Source organism: Hoplias malabaricus, chromosome 12, assembly GCF_029633855.1.
Source record: "Hoplias malabaricus isolate fHopMal1 chromosome 12, fHopMal1.hap1, whole genome shotgun sequence".
Lineage (NCBI taxonomy): Eukaryota > Metazoa > Chordata > Actinopteri > Characiformes > Erythrinidae > Hoplias > Hoplias malabaricus.
The window spans coordinates 21,217,176-21,238,331 of record NC_089811.1 but is presented as its reverse complement, the minus strand read 5'-3'; the positions used below and the strand labels follow the sequence as shown (position 1 = coordinate 21,238,331).

At 38.3% G+C, this 21,156-nt stretch overlaps 1 protein-coding gene across 3 annotated transcripts in view; it reads right to left on the bottom strand.

Moving 5' to 3' along the window:
* Nucleotides 1-119: 119 nt before the first annotated feature.
* Nucleotides 120-21,156, bottom strand: part of si:ch211-269e2.1 (cohesin subunit SA-2) — a 30,326-nt gene continuing 9,289 nt past the window's right edge. The window contains exons 15-32 of one of the 3 annotated variants that reach the window (XM_066686027.1): nt 20,094-20,211; nt 19,513-19,630; nt 18,139-18,242; nt 17,545-17,652; nt 17,367-17,453; nt 16,809-17,009; nt 16,027-16,103; nt 15,700-15,787; nt 15,529-15,609; nt 12,964-13,056; nt 12,225-12,402; nt 10,770-10,909; nt 6,410-6,511; nt 5,272-5,426; nt 3,540-3,668; nt 3,129-3,334; nt 2,966-3,023; nt 120-2,264 (exon numbers count right to left, since the gene is read on the bottom strand). In XM_066686027.1, coding sequence (XP_066542124.1) covers nt 2,132-2,264; nt 2,966-3,023; nt 3,129-3,334; nt 3,540-3,668; nt 5,272-5,426; nt 6,410-6,511; nt 10,770-10,909; nt 12,225-12,402; nt 12,964-13,056; nt 15,529-15,609; nt 15,700-15,787; nt 16,027-16,103; nt 16,809-17,009; nt 17,367-17,453; nt 17,545-17,652; nt 18,139-18,242; nt 19,513-19,630; nt 20,094-20,211 — 2,176 coding nt within the window. In that variant the 3' untranslated portion in view covers nt 120-2,131. The remainder of the gene's footprint in view (nt 2,265-2,965; nt 3,024-3,128; nt 3,335-3,539; nt 3,669-5,271; nt 5,427-6,409; nt 6,512-10,769; nt 10,910-12,224; nt 12,403-12,963; nt 13,057-15,528; nt 15,610-15,699; nt 15,788-16,026; nt 16,104-16,808; nt 17,010-17,366; nt 17,454-17,544; nt 17,653-18,138; nt 18,243-19,512; nt 19,631-20,093; nt 20,212-21,156) is intronic. The other 2 variants (XM_066686029.1, XM_066686028.1) reach the window with 2 other exon arrangements.

The window sequence follows — 21,156 nt, the reverse complement described above, 5'->3', positions numbered from 1 at the left end:
TATTCAATGATCAAACAGTTTTTCCTTTTCTAAAGCAGACACTACCAAACATTCCCTTAAAAATGTCCCCTTTTCCCATAATTTCATTTAGTAACTTAAAACATTGTTTGAAATCAGTGGTATTCGAGCTGCTTTGTTTACAGCAGGGATTAGAAATAGAATCATTTTTATAAACTGTTGTATACATTATCTCTTGGAGTAAGCTGTACGTAATACAAACAAACAAATGTATTGATACGTTATCTTATGCTATTTAAATACTTTGGGGGAAAAATATGATTCAGACAGACTGACTCTCTCCTGTACCATTTATGTAACTGCTGTTTACCAATAAATTAGGTCCATCATTTACAAAGCAAGACAACCCTGGATCTATAAAACTCATTCCAGTCCCAGCTGATTAAAAATGTCCTTTATCCATCCAGTTACTAATCAAGAACAACTTCTAGAAACCTGCACCATAATTTAGATCAGAGAAAGTTACTTGAACCTATACATAATACACACAGGAAAGAAATCTTTAAACTGAAAAGAAAATACATTACTGTGATAAAGCTATAAATCTAACCATTAGCAGGGTTTAAATAAAGTAAATTATGCAATGTTTAAGCAGCTTAAAAGTCTTTATAAAAATGTTCCAAAAAGTTTGTGTCCTCATAATCATGTTAATCTTTTACACATGTGGCTGATAAAATCTGTCTGTGAACAGGGGTCCCATTTGATTGCTACAGGGGCAATGGTTTTGAAAGAGACTAACGTAGATTGGTTGATCTGACAATGGAATGACCGTGATAACTGTATAAATGTTTGACACTAAGTATAAGATGGCAACATGTATATTTATATAATTTACAGTATACTCAAATTATATGTACATTTTCAGATGTAGATAGCTAACAGTCATGAACTCAGGTCAAATAGGTCAAATTAATGCAGTGCAATATTGTGGTATACAATATTACAGTACACACGGCGCAGTGGTGCTGCAGGTAATGTCACTGTCACACAGCTGCAGGAGCCTGGGTTTGGATTCAAGAGCCGTTCTGGGAGAAGTTTGTTGTGTTCTCCCTGTGTCTGTGTGGGTTTCCTCCGGATGCTTTAGTTTCCGCCCATGGTCCAAAAACACGTTGGTAGGTGGATTGGCGACTCAAAATGTGTGTGTGTCACCCTGTGGACTACCACTCCCCCTGCAGGGTATGTCCCTGCCTGGCACTCAGTGATTCTGGATCCACCGCGATCCAGAACTTGATAAGCAGTTACAGACAATGAATGAATAATACAGTATTCGGGCGGTATATCGCAAAGCAGGATTATCCAATAGGAAATACTCAGTTTAATTTTTCTTTTGAACAGTGCTGACTTCTGAGATCCTTTAATGAAGGTTTAGTCCCTGTTGGGAACCCAGCATCCAACCCGAGAAAGAGTGAACAGAACGATGGAAACGCCAGTCCTTATTTATGATATTAATAACATGCCAAGCTGTCTTTCTTCATAAAACCAGTCGTTTGAACCTTAAATTGTTTGGTAGCTCGTGGAACTTGTTGGACTTGAATTTGAATTACAGGACAAACGCAGAATAACCTTTAATATAAGGCAGATGTCTGTAATACTTCTGTTCAAAATCTGATTCACTCTTTCAGATGTTTCCATTTTTTTGCGTGCTGATGAGTGTCTATATAAATAATCACTGTATTGCTGAGCCATATAAATGATGTTTCTAGACCAATTAAGTACAAACGTTCCCATTTTCTCAGAGGGGACATTAAAGTTGGAGAATTCAGCTTATTTAAGTACACTGAAGTCATTACCACCACAGTTCAGAATCTGAGAGCAGGACTAAATGCCATATGCTCATCTTTGTCAAATAAAAGCGCCAATTGAACAGTATAAAGGAAATGAGTCTGCTTTAGCAGAAATACAAGCAAGGGAGAAATAACACGCTTTTTCTAAGTCTTTAGCTTAGATCTGGTTTTGTGCAAGATAAAAACAAATGAATCTTCATTCATTTAGGAATAATATCAGCACCAAATGTTTCCAATCACTGCCTACAGTCCCACAGTGGCATCATATGAATGATCTAGAAGTGGAAGTTCAGTGAATTCACTTATGCATTTGGGACTAAGCCTAGACATCACACATCTATTTCTACTGTGTCCACATCCACCTCCTCAAGGCTGGTCCTTGGCTGGACGTCACATGGTCCACTGTCGTCTGGCTGTTTTTTGAGGGCTCTACATTGCTCTATTGTCTTTACTCCTTCTACACTGCAAATAGAAAAAAAGTTGAGTTTATTGAGAATAAATGTTTATCTTGGACACAAATTGCACCAAAGCCACAAACACACAAGCTCAGATTTACTAAAATAGGGTGTTATATTTTTGTTGGTTGTAGGGCGTCATAGGTGCAATGCAATGCCTGTAACATCTCTAACCACTCAAACAGCCTACAGGAGTAAACATTTTCCAGCTCAAAGAAGGTCAATTCAGAAAATTGTAACACAACACAAGAAACTCAGATTTTTGTTGTGTCTTCTCACGCATATACACACGACCTGGTTCAAATGATGAACAATTAGTGATGATATTTCTAATGGTAAAAATGAAAGTATAATAGTTAATTTAATGGAATAATACACATTTATATAAACCTAATATGTATTTTTAACAGGACACTCCACTCAGAAAAATAAGGTAAAATCTGTCAGTGGGGTGTTTCTCAATGTCTTAAATATATATAGTTTGGAAACATAAATTAACTGTACACACCTTTCCATGATTTAGATTTTATTTTTCTGCTTTAAAATTTCACCTCGTAATGTGAATGTAGTATAACTTTAATCCAGTTTTATTATTATTATTATTGTACATAATAAACATTTTCATTGTTTAAACTTAAATCTTCATATTTCTGCCTGATACAGGTTTAAAAAAAATCTCTGTGATTGATGGACTGTTATGTGATATACCTCTTCAGCTGCTTGCTCCCTTTTGTTTCCACGCATGGTGATGGTAATCGTGGTTCACCTGTAGACAAAGAATTTTACATTGTCTGCAAATCCAATTCACAGTAAATAGGTCAAATCACAGTACATTACTGTAGTTTCACTTTTAAATTGTGGGCTTTTTGACCTTCAGAAGTGGCCTGTCTGATGGAGGGAGATTTGGAACGACTGGTCAGCGAAGGCTGTTTGTTAGTGTCAGAGCTGACGAAGGACACAGCATCTTCTCCCTCGGCTGTGCCCTGGAGAGACGCTCTGTAATAAATGAGAGGCATCCAGCACTCCTCCCTGATATTGATGGTCTGTTCACCAGCATATCTTTGCAGGTAACTGTATCTGAAGCAAAGAGGAGAAAAAAAAAACTGCTTTTTTTTTCAGTTGACCAAGAAACAAACTAAAGATTTTCAGCTTAAAGTTTCAAGAAATACTAAATTTACCCTGATGCAACCCAGAACATATACAGTAAATAGGAAGATAATGTTACAAGTTTGTTCCTCTGTGTAATCTGCTGTTATATGTAGGCTACTGCTTGATTACTTACACAGTCTTCTTGTCAGGTTTGAGAAGCTTGCTAGAGAACTCACTGAGGATTGTGAGGTAGGAGATGTTCGGAGGTGAGTGTTTCTCAGACTCCTGAACAAAACCCTGAAACACAAACTCAATGCCATCCCTAAAGAGGAACAAAAACATTGAAAACACTGAAGTCAGTGAAAGGTTATTCAAGTGTCCAATAGGGCTGTGCCATATTGTGTCGTTCGCGATAATATTCATTCATTCATTCATTCATTATCTGTAACCGCTTATCCAATTCAGGGTCGCGGTGGGTCCAGAGCCTACCTGGAATCATTGGGCGCAAGGCGGGAATACACCCTGGAGGGGGCGCCAGTCCTTCACAGGGCAACACAGACACACACATATTCACTCACACACTCACACCTACGGACACTTTTGAGTCGCCAATCCACCTACCAACATGTGTTTTTGGACTGTGGGAGGAAACCGGAGCACCTGGAGGAAACCCATGCAGACACAGGGAGAACACACAAACTCCTCACAGACAGTCACCTGGAGCGGGAATCGAACCCACAACCTCCAGGCCCCTGGAGCTGTGTGACTGCGACACTACCATCTATCATAAAAAAATTCTATTTAAAAACATTAATACTGTTATAAATTATATTCTGACTCGTTTACGTAATGACGTCATGCAGTTACCCATAATCAGCACACTCCATTCTGTATTTGTTTTGATATGTACTGTGAAGCTTGAAGATTACTTTTTGTATAATTGTTTTTGATTACTGTTAATATGCACAAACAAAAGTAATGTTTATATACAACATTTTTTTTTATACAAAATCAGTATCTTGGTAAATTACTGTTGTTTACAAAATGAGCCAATGTTTCCTGGGTTTTTTTTTTTTGTCACTGTTACATTTGTTGTAAAATAAAACTTTAAATAAATTAAATAATATTTAATTTAATAATATTTAATAATATTAACAGATATTATATATATTTAATTTAATATAATAAATAGTATAATATTTATTTTGTTGCAATAGTGTGATCTTGAATTTAATAAAATAATTTTTCAGTGTTTTGTCATATCGCCAAGAATATGTCGCTATCAACGAAATACCCTGAAATATCGTGATATTATTTTAGAGCCACACTGCCCACCCCTAGTGTCCAATATATTCCTACATGGTGTCTAGACAAAATTGTGGTATTTAAGGATGAAACTAACAACTACAGCATACAGTGAAATGAGATGGAGCAGCTACACATGAGCCTCCGGTCACCACAGTCAATGCTAAGCATGGGCTGAATAGGTATAAAGTTCCACAGTACTGGGCTCTGAACCATCTGAACTGCTTTCTCTGGAGTCAGGCTCTCCTTCTAATACTCCTGTGATGAGCTGGAGGGGATTGTGTGATCCAGAACTAATCATCCAACGTCAGTAACTAACCTCACTGATGTTCGTATGACTTATGTACATCAGAGCCTCATGGCAATGTTCCAACATTGTGTGGAAAAACCTTCGCTGGAGAGTAGAGGCTGTTCCTGAAGCAAAGGCAGGGGAATCTAATAAACAATACCATTTACTGAATAACGAATGATAATGAACGAATGATGGATGCATTTATCAACCTTTGGCCATATAGTGTATACAGTCACTGTCTCTTACAGGTACATGCACATACAGTTTTTAAATCAGTGCACCACTACAACAGCAAAGTTAGCTGTGAACACAGAAAGAAGACCTGTACCTGTGGATCATGGCCAGAGACTCTCGGAATTTGATCTGATCCCAGCCAAATGTGAGAGAAAAACGTCTGGCCAGTTCTTTGATGCTGCTGTATGTTTGCACTTCTGAGCTGCAAGTGTTGCCACTGTCCTGCTCCTGCTTCAGACGCAGATACAACTAAAAGGACACAGAGTGTGTAGAGTTCATAGAGGAGTAAAAAATAAGGCATATGCAAATTCATAAATAAAGCATGATGTATTAGCCAAAAGCATCAAATTCCTTTTAAACTGCAGTATAATCAATTGTCATGATACTAATTAATTAAGCATATACTTATTTGTGGACTTCCTATGTTATTTTTGTATATGTATGTTTTGTGTATATATAGAACACTGTTTTGAGCAAATATAAGAAATATACTAAATAAATAAAAGTAATTCTTCAAATCTAGCCTCCTCTCTATAGAAAATGAGTCCCAATGTGGCATGCCAACACAGGCATCAGTTGTCTAATGTAGTATAATCACTGCCTAAAAAAACGTTAAATCTTTTTACACTGTATTCCAATGAACGTTAAGAAGGCGTTTCCTTCTACTGTAAAGAGATACAAATGAGATACAAAATGCATATCACTGGTAAAATGAAACTCATGTTCATTCACTCATGTTGTTTCTATTTCCTATTCAACAACCGTGTAAATATTTCCTCCAGAGGCACAAAGCCAGAATAGGTTTGATTCTTAGCATGGGCTGAGCCACCCAACACTGCATTAGTTTACATCTGTAACATGATAAAACACTGACAGTTTCTAAATGTAAATAAAAAACATAAGACTTCATGCTGTCTTTAAAAAAGTCTCAAAGACAAAGACTGCTCTAATCATTGTTTTGGTGCTTCTCTTATCAGGACATCCCCTCAATAAGAATCTACCATTAAACTATTCAGAGAATGGAGGAGCAGTGAGCAACATTCTGCTCAGTGCATAGTGACAGAGAGCTGTCTTTGTGTGTGTGTGTGTGTGTGTGTAAGGTGCTGACAGCTCAGAGGCCCTTCCACAAGCAGAGGACACTGAGGATCTGGACTAAGGCAGATGTGTTCCAGAGAATAGTGTCTGATGAGAGAATACAGAGAGAGACAGAAGGAGAGATGCATTTACAATACCTGCTGTAGACAGAGAACCAGAGTGCGTGCGCTCTCAATCTTGTCCATCTGCCGCGTCCTGTTCAAGGTTTCTTTGATGATGTCACCAAAATCGTTGTAGTACTGCAGTGGAAAGAACAGCAGTGAGCATTAGTGACTCCTAAACACTGCTACTGCCACAAATCATATCATCATATGGAAAAGTTTGAATATCACCGGTTAAGTTACATGTTTTGTTTGAGTTAAACAGGAAACAATCCTAATACGGCATTTATTCCTTCATTAGATCAGAAGATTAGAAACTTGATTGGGTTTATACACTGTCACAACATCCATCCATCCATTATCTGTAACCGCTTATCCAATTTAGGGTCGCTGGGGGTCCAGAGCCTACCTGGAATCATTGGGCGCAAGGCGGGAATACACCCTGGAGGGGGCGCCAGTCCTTCACAGGGCAACACAGACACTCACACACTCACACCTACGGACACTTTCGAGTCGCCAATCCACCTACCAACGTGTGTTTTTGGACTGTGGGAGGAAACCGGAGCACTCGGAGGAAACCCACGCACTGTCACAACAATACAACAAAATTAAGTTTTTACCCAGGCCAAAAAAAATTTGAATTCCCGCCACGCATATTAAATTTAAGTAATAACCAGCAGTTTAGAATAAAAAATAAGAAATATGTACTTATCTTTACTTAGAAATTCAACAAAACATGACTGTCACTTGACCAGGTTTGGCGTCTTATATTTGAAAATAACTCTCCTTAAGGGGGTCATCTGTGCAGTTTTCTCTGGTTGTTTACATTCAGAAGCTAAGCGTCTTTTAAGGTGGAATGGTGTGGAGGAACATGGATGAACTTAGCAAACAAACTCATTTGTAATTTGAGTTGTTTAGTTGTGTAGCACGATCGATAATGCAGTTAACTCTCTAGACATTTCCATTTTAAGTGATAAGAAACAGCAAAATTCAATATTACCAGTGATGGAACTGGAATATAGCAATATCCTCATCTCAGTTCGTGCTTTTCAATGTTTGCAGTTCTCTCCATTGCCTAAAAATACTCCAGAATCCTCTCCTCTGCCATGAGCAGAGAGAGCTTAGCATACCGAACTGAAACAGTTTGTTTATTTACTCTTTTAAGGACACTAGAACTTCGTAAACACATTAGACCAGTGTTGAGACTGGAGAGCTAGCAAATGGAAACATCTTCTGAATTTAATAAAAGATGTTTTTTGATTGCAATGGTGAACGTCGCATGCATGTCTGTCTGTGGCAGAAAAACTTTATAACATTCAGTCCATCTGCCTGTATCAGTCTTTTTCATCTTCAAGAAACAGGGGACCTTAATTAACAAAGTTATGACCTTGTAAAGTTCAAACAAAATTAGGAGTCCATTATTACCATGCATGTACTATGAGCTAAATCACATGTCCACACCATGAAGGTCAACTTACAACAAGTAGAAATAATCAAGAGTCCAATCCGTCCTAATAGAGGTGTTAAAAAGACAATGCAACTGTTTATTATTTAGCTGTTTATTATATTATAAATATAGCTGTTTATTTTATATATATTTTTTTTTTTACTATTTCAACTTTCGTCCTCTGTTGTCCTAATTATTTTTTTTAGTATATATATTTTTATATATATTATTTAGTATAACTTATGAATATTGCCACGACTCTAAATGTCAAATGGCGTAAATAAGTAACTGTTCCAAACACACAATTTGGTACATTTATATATTACTTGTGATAAAATCATGGAATGTTTTTCTCTTAAATCCTGTTCAGAAAAAAATAAAGTACTTATTTTGCTTAATATTTTAGATTTAAATATTGAAATATTATTATCATCAGTATTGCCATTTTTGCCATAAACATGCCCCACTATCCTGGTAGCATAAAAAAGCCCCCAAGTAATCTACTTTCACTCAATTTCATACTACTATGAGTTTTACCACCCCACAACAGTCAAAAAGACACCAGTTCGATCTAAAACTCCCTACCGGTGTTCTACAGGCTACATCAGCCTTCACTGAATTAAATAATAACTGCAGCGCTCCAGTAGATATTTTCTGCCCTGCAAGCTGACCCGGACCAGGCCCTATCAGCTCCGGAGCAATAGGTCCAGGCCTCCTGCCCTCTCGGCCAGACAGATTATGAGCCCACGTCTCTGTGACTGGAGACCTCTCTTGGATCAGACAAATCCTCTGTAACATGGACTCTGTGGCTGCAGCCAGTAAGAGGCAGACTGACCCACCGCATTAAAAATGTTCCAGTGTCAAGAGATCAACACAAGCCAAGTCACCAATACCACTTTTTCTCCTGTGAATATCTGATAATCACACAACTGAGTTGTAGACACACCTCAAGGATAAATAAAGCAAACAAGGACACACCTGACCGCAATTGGGAGCACCACAATATGTTTTTTTTTCTTTTTATAACATTTTATGTTCATTTTGAAAAGTCTCTAGAAGCATGTTTATACTTCTCTATAGACATTCTCTATTAACACCATATTAAAGTTCCACTTTATAAGCCAACACTGATATTATTTTGTGTGCAGATATTTGTAAATAAATCCAAGAATCTCACAAACATCAATACATTTCTAAAAGGACCACCTTATTAAATGTAGATTGATGAGTAAAAACTGCAGTTATATCCATTTATAATCAAACCCACAACATAAAAATATGAGCAACATTTCAAACAGCCTCTGAATCCACTGTATATGCAGCTGTGAAGTCCAGGCATCAGAATGTAAAGGCCACACCAGTAAAATGGGAGAGAAAATAAGTATAAACAAGAGCAACGAAAAACTAGGCAAGCCTAGTTTAGCCGGTCCACCATTAGCCATATAGCCATTGTTGCAGAGGTTTTTCTGGCATTTCAAAAACAGGAAAGCTCAAAATACATAACCTTGTCATCGCAAGACCTGGAGAAGCCTTGAACACTTTTTTCTGTTTTCTGAATTTTTATCATGATTAAAATGTTCTTTGCATTGTGAAGGGGTTCTTCAGATTGATGGAAAAAGTGTTATAGATTGTTCTATACAGCACCATTTAGAAAAGGGTTCTATACGACAATAAAAAGGGGTCTTCTATTGTTACAATGTAAAGCCTGTTACAATAGAAGAACCATGTTTGGAACCATACAGAACCCTTTTCTAATCGAAAACCCTTTCACGAGGCCATCATTTTTAAGAGTGTACGTTCTGATTTCCAGAGTAAAATAAATATCATTTTCAAATATCTGTCAAATCCAACCACCTGTCAGACACCAATACTTTTGCAAGAATTTCTTGCCATCATATTGGATCAGTAATTGATGCTGTATTGTGTGATGCTATCTATAACACAACCAAACACACCACCTCCTGTATCTCCATCACACAACAGCTGCCTATTTACAGCTGCAGGACTTGCAGTCTGATATGTGTTCAAATGGGTGTAATTGGTGGTGAAAGTGGCAAAAGTTCAATAGCTCAGAGAAGCAAACAGTTGTTGGTGAACCTTGAAGAAACAGGAAGTCAAGCAAATACAGGGTTACACTCAGTTGCCAACTTTCAGTCGTTTGCTTGACTTTGAAAGCCATCGTTCATTATGGCAGCTGTGTGTGTGTGTGTGTGTGTGTGTGTGTGTGTGTATAAAGGTCTGATCAAGAAGAATGTTGATGAGAGACTGCTGGCCAGAGCCAAGCCCAACAGGCATTCCAAACATGTCAGTGTGTCAAACACTCTTATACACTTACACACACACACACACACACACACACACACACACACACACACACACACACACACATACATTCAAAGAAAGCTGTGTGTTCATCTCAGGCAGATCATAAATTCAAATGCAAAGTGCTGGAGATTTCTTTTTTCATTTATTTTTTTTTTTCCACAGGAGCCTTTGAAACTAATATATAATGTGTTCACTGTCATTTACCATTAATTCATAAACCATTTGCACCTTCCAAACAAACACACAAAATAATCAAGAACTGCTGCTGAATGCAATGATAATCTTATGATGAAACCTTCTTTTAATACTGTTCTTGAATTAGACAAGCTTCCCTTAATCTGTAAACCGTTGCTGTCCAATGAAAAACCTGTATCTCTATTTTTGTGGATTTTTAGTTTACACTTGAACACAGCAGCTGTCCATCACAAATTTATTTGGAAAAATCTTCTTACACTGATTTCCCTTGAAAGCTCAGAAGGTATTTTCTTCTCTAGTAAAGTTACTCTTTGGGAGATGCATGTTTTTCATTGGACAGCGATGTAATTCATGTGTGGTGCTCATGTATAGATACTATGAATGGCTAATAGAGTAACTGCAGGGTTCAGAGGTTGAGATGGGAGGTACCTTCATGTACTGTTTAAAGATTTCCGTCGCCATGCTCATCTCGAGAACACTGTGCACTATCAGCTTACAGTACGCAGCCAACAGATTCCTCCGCCTGTGCAAGTCCTCCAGACGTCCCACTCCACACTCACTATCACTGCCTGAAACACAGAGGGGAATCAAAATGAGAGAGAGAGAGAGAGAAAGAAAGAAAGAAAGAAAGAAAGAAAGAAAGAAAGTGAGAGTAACAGAAGCTGTTAATAAAAACTGATAGAAAGGGAGCACAAAAAACAGCAAGTCATAAAAACAATTAAAACGGGTAAGAAAGAATGAACAAAATGTAAAAATAAAGAGTTAAACAGTGAAAATAGAAAGAATGTTGCAGAGACAGTAAGATAGACAGAAATAAAGATACAAACTTAAATTATTAAGAAGAAACATTGACAGAAACAGAAATAAAGGGAGCATTAAAAAATATTGTAAGTAATAAGCAGACAGAGAGAGGGAGAGAGAGAGAGGTCAAAGCTAAATAGATGGGTGGAAATGAATGAGTATAACCATTCCATTAAATTCTAAACCTTGTAAGTGAAACGCTTTCCTGAAGTGAGTGAAAGTTAACCGCATTTTCTTTCAGAAAATCATGTCTGGCTTAAGCTTGCCCTGGACCGGGAGCCATCCCTTCATTGAGAACATGTGTAACACTATTAGTGACAAGGAGAAAATCGAATAGCTAAATTGTTTTTTGTTATGTTACCCTCCAAAAGCCTGTATTGTATTTTTACAGGGTCAGACATTTTGGCCAGTACAACACAGGAGCTTTCTGAAATATTCACAGAATCTGTCAGGTTTTCTAGTGACAGCTTTGGTTTATAATCAAATATCCAGGAATCTTCTTCTTACTAATTATTCTATTAAATGAACAGTCCACAGAACAACAGAACTGTAGTTCAGACTCAGATTCACAAGAATAATCAATCTTGGACTAACTGTGTTATGTCTGTAAAATATGTTTTATCAATAGTATCAGTTTATACTGTGTCCAATATGCTGTCATTGATGTGTATATTAGGGGAAGCTTGTGAGATAGTTCATACAAAACAAAAGCCTTGTCTTCATTGAGAATGAAATGTGAATTTTGTTAACAAGGCATTAGCCTGCACTGTATAAAACAACATAGAGCTAGACTGCCATCTGCTGGCTTCAAACAACATTGCCTGACTCTTTTCTGTTTCTGACTCTTTCAGTTTTATTTATCTTACTTAATACATACAAAGCAAAAGATGAATATGATTTTGACTGTGACATTCAGAGAGACAGCAACATCATGTGCAAAAAACTTCACCAGTAAACTCATTATTTGACATAACAACAATTCCTGAACATGCAGACTCTGCACACACTTAAACATCACACATCAGAGAGAAGGTGGGCTATAAAGAGAGGAGGGTGGACATAAACACTTGTGGTCATTGCTACCTCTGTTGCTGTGGCTGTCCGGATCAGGACTGGTGAAGACGTTCTCCAGGATGAAGCTGAGCAGAGCTTTCTGGAGCTTGGGCTCAGGCGTGTACAACAGTGGGGCACCTGCTAAGGAGTCCCACATTTGCAGCTGGTAATTATGGGCCACAAGGATGTCACTCAAACACATGAATGCCTGTGTTAGAAACATTAATACAAAAACACAAGAAAAACTCTATTACACAGAAGAGCACAGTTGGGAATATCTTTGTATCTCTAAGAAGTACCATAAAGGCAGATAATGGTTAATTATGTTTGTTCTGATTGGCCCGGTATTGTGCTGTAATCTGGGCTATTATCTTTCATAAGTTTAACATGAATGGACAATGCTAAAATGCCATTTCCCACTGTTATTTCTACTGGTCACAAGACCAAAGTTACTGAAAGCATGATAATAGAGCCATATGGTTTCTCAAATGCTAAACAAATTCCAAGCTTTTGTAACAGAGCCCTTTATTTGCTTTAGTCTCTGTTAGAGGCACCCATAGCAGAACTTTGGCATGTTACGAGAATCTATTAAAAACCCAAAGCAGGAGCCCTGGGCACTCAACAGGAAATTAAAAACAAACCAAATTCAAACAGTGCAGGCACATTTCACACGAATCCCTCTGCACGAGTCACACAGTAAGCATATACTCCACACACGAGTGCAATTATAGAGGTTGATCTCGTCAGCAGGGACAGAAACATACTGTACCTGCTCTCTCACCACTTGCTCTGTGTGTGACAGACAACGATGGCATTTCTCACAAAAGGCTCGCAGCTGATTTCTCTGATGGAGTGCAGACTCCTGCAAGCACATGCACACATCCAGACAGGTCAATTATTAAAGGAAAAACCTTTGTAAATAAATACAATTGGAAATTAGTTACCAGCTCATGAATCTTTATTTTTCTCCTTTGAGAAGAACGATTTGGCACATTGTAGCTAATAAAACAACAAACCTGACAAAACATACACACAAATGTAACAAGATGAAATGCTTCTAGGCAGGTATACTGCTCTGTAGTATGTATATTAGATCTTGAGCAGAACCAATTTACCATGATTTTGGGTGATGATCGCAAAAGGGAAAACCTGACAGTGACAATGATGTGGTAAAAAAAAAGTAGGAGTGTGTTTATTGGAATTTTGACCATTCTTCCAGAAGCACATTCATGAGTTCAGACACTGATGTTGGACGAGAAGGCCTGGCTCAGAGTCTCCACTCTAATTCATCCCAAAGGTGTTCTATCGGGTTGATGTCAGGCCAGTTAAGTTCTTCCACACCAAACTCACTCATCCATATCTTTAGGGACCTTGCTTTGTGCACTGGTGCACAGTCATGTTGGAATAGGAGAGCCATCCCCAAATTTTTCCCAAAAAACTGGGAGAAAGAAATTGACCAAATTCTCTTGGCATGCTGAAGCATTAAGAGTTCTTTACACTGTAACAACTCTACACCATAATCCTCCTCCACCAAACTTTATACCTGGCACAACGCAGTCAGACAAGTACCATTCCCTGGCAACCACCAAACCCAGACTCAGCCAACGGATTGCCAGATGAAGGCACGTGATTCATCACTCCAGAGTCCACCACTACATCCAACACTTTGCATAGCGCTTGGTGATGTAAGGCTTGGATGCAGCTGCTCGGTCATTGAAACCTATTCCGCACTGTTCTTGAGCTAATCTGAAGGCCACATGAAGTTTGGAGGTCTGTAGCCATTGACTCTGCAGAAACTTGGTGACCTTTGTGCACTATGCACCTCAGCATCCGCTGACCCCACTCTGTCATTGGCCTACCACTTCATGGCTGAGTTGCCATAGTTCCCAGTAACTTCCACTTTGTTATAATACCACGCACAGATGACTGTGGAATATTTAGTACCAAGGAAATTTCATGACTGGACTTAGGTGGCATCCTAAGTGGCATAGGTGGCATCCTAACACGGCACCATGCTGGAATTCACTGAGCTCCTAAGAGTGACCCATTCTTTCACAAATGTTTGTAGCGGTCTGTATGTCTAGGTTTTTCCTTCTCCTGTAAAGTTACTGTTTTGGAGATACATGTTTTTCTGTGTGACAATGTTAAATATGCTGAATCATATGAATTTTACAAATAATTTGTATTCCACAAACAACAAGTAGAATTATAATGGACTGTATATCAGTAGGGAGTGTTATGCCTTTATCTTCTATTTTGTGAAATGTACATATGAAACAGTGTGTTGTGTGGCATGGGAGTTAAGCTAGGGAAGCTCCAGAGACAGAGATAGTGAGAGCGTAATTAGGCTAAATAATAGAAGCTGATGGAGGCGCACAGTAGGGCTCTCACTGATGTGGATTGATGAAAGCATTGTTAGTAGCAGCGCTGCTGGTCCCTCACGTAAACTATTCTTTCATAATTACACACACACACACACCAGAGTGTGTGCGCGCAAGGCCCCGGGGAGGAAGCAGCACGGCCGTTCGAGGCCGTCCTATACCACCGCAATCTCATTTCAGCCAAATGACTCATTTTAATCGAACAATATCCCAATTTTCTGCTGAACTCATCTTTTTCCCCCCACCAGCCTCTTCTCACTCCGATTCGCCCTCGTTCCTGAGTCAAATGCCACTGACATTAGAATTGCAGATTGGGCCAAAGTCGCCGCCTGGGCCTCAAATTACAGCCCACGCTGGCAGTTATTGATGAGGGGGTCGCACAGAGAAAGTGCGCGTTCTTTTGCCAGCCCCCCATATTACGAATGAAGGTTTTTTAATGTCACTCTTTTACCTACAGCAGTCTTAATGGCCATCAATATCTCTGTGCGGAAAGGTTAGGGGTCGGGAAATATGATTACGCGTTGCGGTGCATGGAAACATGGGCTTAATAACAACGCCACATTAGAGATTAGCAGAGAAGCCTTCATGCAAGAAGGTAGCCATTACGCCCCCTATAATCCATCACCTGCACCTACTTTTCCTAACGACTCATGATCAATCATTGGGTTCTCTCTCTGCTTATTAAAATCCACTGGACAAAACCCAAGGCCTTTGAGGCGATCACAGCTGATATTTCAAATAGAACGTAGCAGAATTAAAGGACATGTTTGGCGGTGATGGATCATATGGGAATTGCACGGACAGTGAGGCACATGCACCTGAAAGGTTTGTTTAATTTATCACTCCGGATCAGAAGTCTGCCCGGGGTGTAAATATCAGCATTCTGATTACTGCGTCAGATGCCAGTTGCCTTACCGTATAGCAGATTTGAGTCAAAGTGATGGCTGCCTTACCCTGGAAGTTGATCTTTCTCCAAACGTATTGAGGTTCCACAGAACGCAACAGCAGACACAGCGCAGAGTCTCGGTGGTCATCTTAAAGCAGCAAAAACAGAAGAGTCTATTTATCACTGTGGCATAACAGGTAGGTTACACAGAGGGAACTGCTGTGACAGTCAGTGTTACCTCTGCTGGCAAGCCTCCATGTTGTACTTCAATCACAAGCAGCTTAGAGACCAACTCATAAATCCCCCACTTCGACAGATCCTGAGCACTGAAAGAGAATGATACAAAGTATGAGAAAGTGAAGAAAATAATGGTTTAGCCAACTAAGGAACACTTTAGTGTAGACCAGTGTTCGTAATGCTATGACACCTACATATATAGGACTTTTATGACTAGTGGCATAAAATAAAGGCTAATTCAAACAAGCATTGGCTGTTTAGCTTGTTCAAATAAACCTTTTTAGAAATGTTTTATTTAGTCTTATGGGCTACTTGTTAACCTACTTACTTGTTGAAAGCAGCTAGTTTCTTTACAGTGGTTAGAATTTCTTTCTTTCTTTCTTCGTCAGCAACAAAGGCTTCATCCTGAACATGAGAGAAGGATATGGCAGTTAGAAGCCTTTAAAAAAATTTAAATAAAGGTATTTACTTGACTAAACCGAGTTATGACTTTATATGACTAAACCGAGATATGTATGGTGATTTATATTATATAAAAATAACTTATACACTATATTCAATCCTGAATTTGGTGTCCAATATTTGCTTCAGTAAGACTGAAGGGGCTAGAAGATATCTGAACATGCTGTTGGTCCTTTTAAGTTGTTAACAACCTTGTTAAGAGGTTGTTGTTAGATGGTGATGTCATGTTGCTTTCAGTTCTTGGCAGATGTTCTGTGGCTTTTTTATTGCTCATATCGGTGTCAAAATTATATTGTACTGACTGAAATTAAGAAATATATTGTGGTATAAATTTTGGCCATATCGTCCAGCTCTTTGTTCATCATAACTAAACAACCACACAAGGTTTACAAATTAGATGCAAGTGTGCGATTATCTGGCACTGAAGTTTAAACATTGCTAGTTGCTATAAGCATCCAATACTTGTTACCTGCATTAGCTTCATTATTCCTGGACAAAAATAAGAGAGAGACTCTCTTTTGAAACCTGATTTTTTTTTTAACTGTTGAACAGTCCCCTCACGGTTTTCAAAAACAAAGTCCATGTCAGTGTTTTCAAAATGTCTGTCTGATATGGCTATGGACTCTTCTGAAAACTAACAGTACTCACACTCAGTTCTTCTCCTAAGAATGTTTCCAGTGTATGTGTCCAGCGCTGGAGGAGTTGGCCCATAGCAGGCACAGTAAGATGTTGCCACCGTGAGTCGTCAGAACAAAGACTGTGATATGAGCGGGCAGCAGCTTCAAGCAGCCCTGGTTCTGTGTGTCTGTCCACTGCAGCGTCCAGCCCTGAGAGCAAAGCCTGAACAGACTATGCATAACACAAATCACTTATAATACTCTCACCACTAGTTGGGGCACTGGTGAACTCATTACCAAATAGATTATTTATTATATTACATTGTTTTGCATTATATTATATTACAATTTTTTACTCTTTGTGTAACAGATTTGCTTTGAAAACTTTTGGGAAATGTAATTAACTGAAATTAAAATTGAATATAAAATTCATTTTAAAGACATTTTAAACAGAAATGAAAGAAGACATAATATTCCACTAATGAAAAGGTATAATAATTAAATGACAAAAGCCATCAAAGGCCAACATAGACATTCTTTTATGTTGCAGAATATATTACTGCATCTGTAAATAACAAACATGACTCACATCTGTGTATTCATCACCACAGATTTCCAGTTGAAAGTACTGAGGTATTTTGAGGAAGGAGGTCACCTTTTCAGCATCTTCTAAGTACTGAAAATCAGAAAGTCAGAAAAAAAATGGTCCAGAATCCATCTAATGTACTAAACACAACAATACCTACACTGACAAAACAAATCCTCACCTTGGATAACAGCTCAGGTAGCACCTTTAGGAAATGTTCTGTGAGTTTTGCACAGTCATCAGTCTGCAGCCTCTTCTCTTTAGTATTGACCATCTTAAGGATACATGTCTGTAATCAGTTTAAAGTTTTCTATGCACAAAATCTCATAGCATGTCCAATATTACGTTCAATTAAATTAATATTAATCATTAAACAGATTCACCCCACTTAAAAATGATGGTTCTTCAAGTGTTCTTTAATAAAGAATATGGTCCTATACAGAACCATGAACATTTAAAGAGCACTTTGCATGATTAAAAAGTTCTTCACATTGTGAAAGCCTTCTTCATATTCTGTGAAACTATGCTAAAGGACTCCAACAAGGTTTTTTTTACACCAAAAAACCTTATAGGTCTCTAGTGGCTCCTATTCTGTTGTGAAAGTGTTTTGCTGGCAAAGTTTGGGTCTAGTAGTGTTAGAAGAGTAAAATATATATTTAATTCTGCTATACAGTATACATAACAAGTAAAAAGAGAGGGGAAGCTGCTTTGGTCCACTATTTAGATGAGTAATAAAGGTGGTAAAAGCAGAATTAGAAAGCAAGCAGAAGCAAACCTTCTTGCCTGTGCTTCTCCATGGTAACGGAGGACCCTCAGCAGCCTGTCTCACTGAGGCCAAAATAATCTCTGTCACCAGAGCCTCCTCGTCACTGCTCAACACTGTACAACACACACAAACAAACATGTAAAGGCTAATTTTAGTATGTAATTGATACACACACAACAATATTCCATAAGTGTGCAAAAGTTATATTAGAAAATTATTTATAACACCTTATTCTAGCATTCCCAGAATTGACTGTGTTTTCAGTTGTAAAATGATCTATACAGCATTCAAATATGAAAAAATAAACAAAACTCTGGTTTTATACATTACAATGTGTTATGCTTTGCTATGAAATGATATTAGCTATGAAAATTGTTCCTACAGAGATATGGATTATGGTTTGGTAATTCTGGAGTTTGGGCACACAGCTCCAGCGTCTTGGGGTTGTGGGTTCAAGGCCTGCTCTGGTTGACTGTTTGTGAGGAGTGTTCTCCCCATGTCAGTGTGGGTTTCCTCCGGGTGCTCCAGTTTCCTCCTAAGGTCCAAAACTCACATTGGTAGGTGGATTGGCTACACAAAAGTGTCCATAGGTGTGAGTGTGAGTGAATGTGTCATCCCCTAGCACACCCTCTATGGTGTGTTCCCGTCTTGTGCCCAGTGATTCCAGAACCATTACAGCCCTGAATTTTGGAATTTGTGCTTCTGGGGCACCCCCTAGGGTAGTTTATATCTACAGCACTAAACTGAAACCAAAAGAGAGAGGGAGATTTCCTACCCTCCTCCAAAAGTTACATAATGCAGTTTCTACAGTGCTGAGGCCAGAAAGCAACAACAGAGGCTCTCTATTGCAGTTCAGTCGAGCAAAATAATGATTTTTAAGCTGGAATATTAAGGTAAAACATTACATAGTGGTAAATGGACTATATAATTTTAGATTGTTTTAGAATTTGGTAATACACACATGCACACCAATGTCATTGCTTTGCCATGGTGGGCTGCACGGAAGAGTCAGGCATTCACTGTACTCATGGTGCTCTATGGGTGTAGATAAACTGACTGGCATCCCAATCTTTTGTCAGCACACACACTCACAGGCAATTTAGAGTGACCAATCAACGTGCATGTCTTTGGACTGTGGGAGGAAACCAAATTACCCAGACAAAACCCATGCAAGCACAGGGAGAACATGCAAACTCCACACAGAACGACCAGGAATCAAACCGAGATCATCTTGCTGTGAGGTGACAGTGCTAACCACTACAACACTGTCCTGTCCAATTTGGTAATACATGCCAAAATTAACAAAACAGATTTGTTGATATCAGAAAAAAAACTGAAATTCAGCAATCATTATCAAATTTTTATGGATGAGAATGTGCTAGCCTTGCTCATGAGAGGACGGCTGGACTGTAAGCAGAGATGTCAGTGAGGCCCAGTCCTTCAGCAGAGCACCCCCACTATCCCACAGACTGTCCACCACGTATAGCACATGCTGGTGCAGCTGCAGTAGAGACAGAAAGCAGCAATCATTAAATACAAACACTTAAGAAATCTTTCACTGAATCTCAATGTAAAATTAAAACAGCATCCCTAAACTCACATATACTAAAATCATAATCAGATCTGTCTTTGATCTGATCTCTGAATAACTGAGGTTGGTGTAAATATTAAGATGCCATGGTAATGAACTACCATATGAAATGTTTTCATAGTTGTTGTCTGTTGTTTTGGAAATAAGCCAATAATTATAAAAAAGATTGGTGCAAATTAAACACTGGCTCCATCATCTGAAGACTTTCGCAAGCAATCCGAGGCCTGGAGTCGTGTATGACCTTGCTATTATTTTAATCCTTTTTAATTAAACTTGAATATTTTCATAACTATAAATAATTGACATTATATAATCATTTAAAAGATAATATATTTTATGTGGAACTAACAAAAAAATGTTCTTTATATATTACCTGATTCTCTGTGTAGAAGCTGTTAAACGCTCGGATTCTGGCTAGGGTCAAGGCTCTTCTTTTCTCCTCCTCTGATGATCCCTCCATTGACTGTGGGACTGTAGGGTTACTTAACAGCCTGAAAGAACAACATAAACTGTTGCATATAGTTGGAAACATACTAATGCTTTACGCACCTAACATTACAAAGCAAGCACAGGAGTCTCTGCTTATATATCATCAAGATGTTAGTCAACCAACCTTTGAAGGCAAAAGTTAACATAAACATAGAAATAAGACATTCAAACTTAGTTTTACAAAGCTTTGCACATTTCATGTTATCATACAGTTTACACACACCAATTTGACTGTCTCGTTACACAGTCTGAGAGATTTCAGGGAAGCTTCTGATTGGCTTTTTCTCAGTTTTTAATTAAAGTTGAGCAAAAAAAAGTCTAAGCCACACAATATAACAAAAATAATGTCAACTTTTGATCCACTGAACATTTCATATAGCAAAAGAAACCTGAAATAAATTATCCTACTTATTATTCTGAAAGGATTTTTGTGGAGACTACATACCTTAATTTAACTAACACAAAATGTTTGGTGTCATAGTAAAAGGTGTGTAAGGACTGGGGGTGGACTGACAGAGGTGGACTCAAACGCTATAACACAAACTTTATTTGACCAACAAGAGATAACAAAACAGATAGATATGGACAAAGAGATAATACACAGCGAGCTAAACTGAGACTTATACAAAGAAGCTAAACGGACTAAACTTGAACTGAGTTAACCAGACTAAACCTGGACACGGAGAGCTAAACAAATTAAACATGGACACAAAGCTAAATAGACAAAACATGAACACAAAGAGCTAAACAGAGGAAACTTGGAGACAGAGGTAAACAGGGTAACCTAGAACACAGAGAGCTAAATAGACTAAACATGAACTCAGGGTTAAACAGACAACTGGTACTGACAGGCAAAGGGAAGAGAAGGAAAACATGGAACAGACGAGACAAACGAAAGTGGAACAAGGAGAGACCAAACCAAATGGAACCAAACCAAGAAACAGACA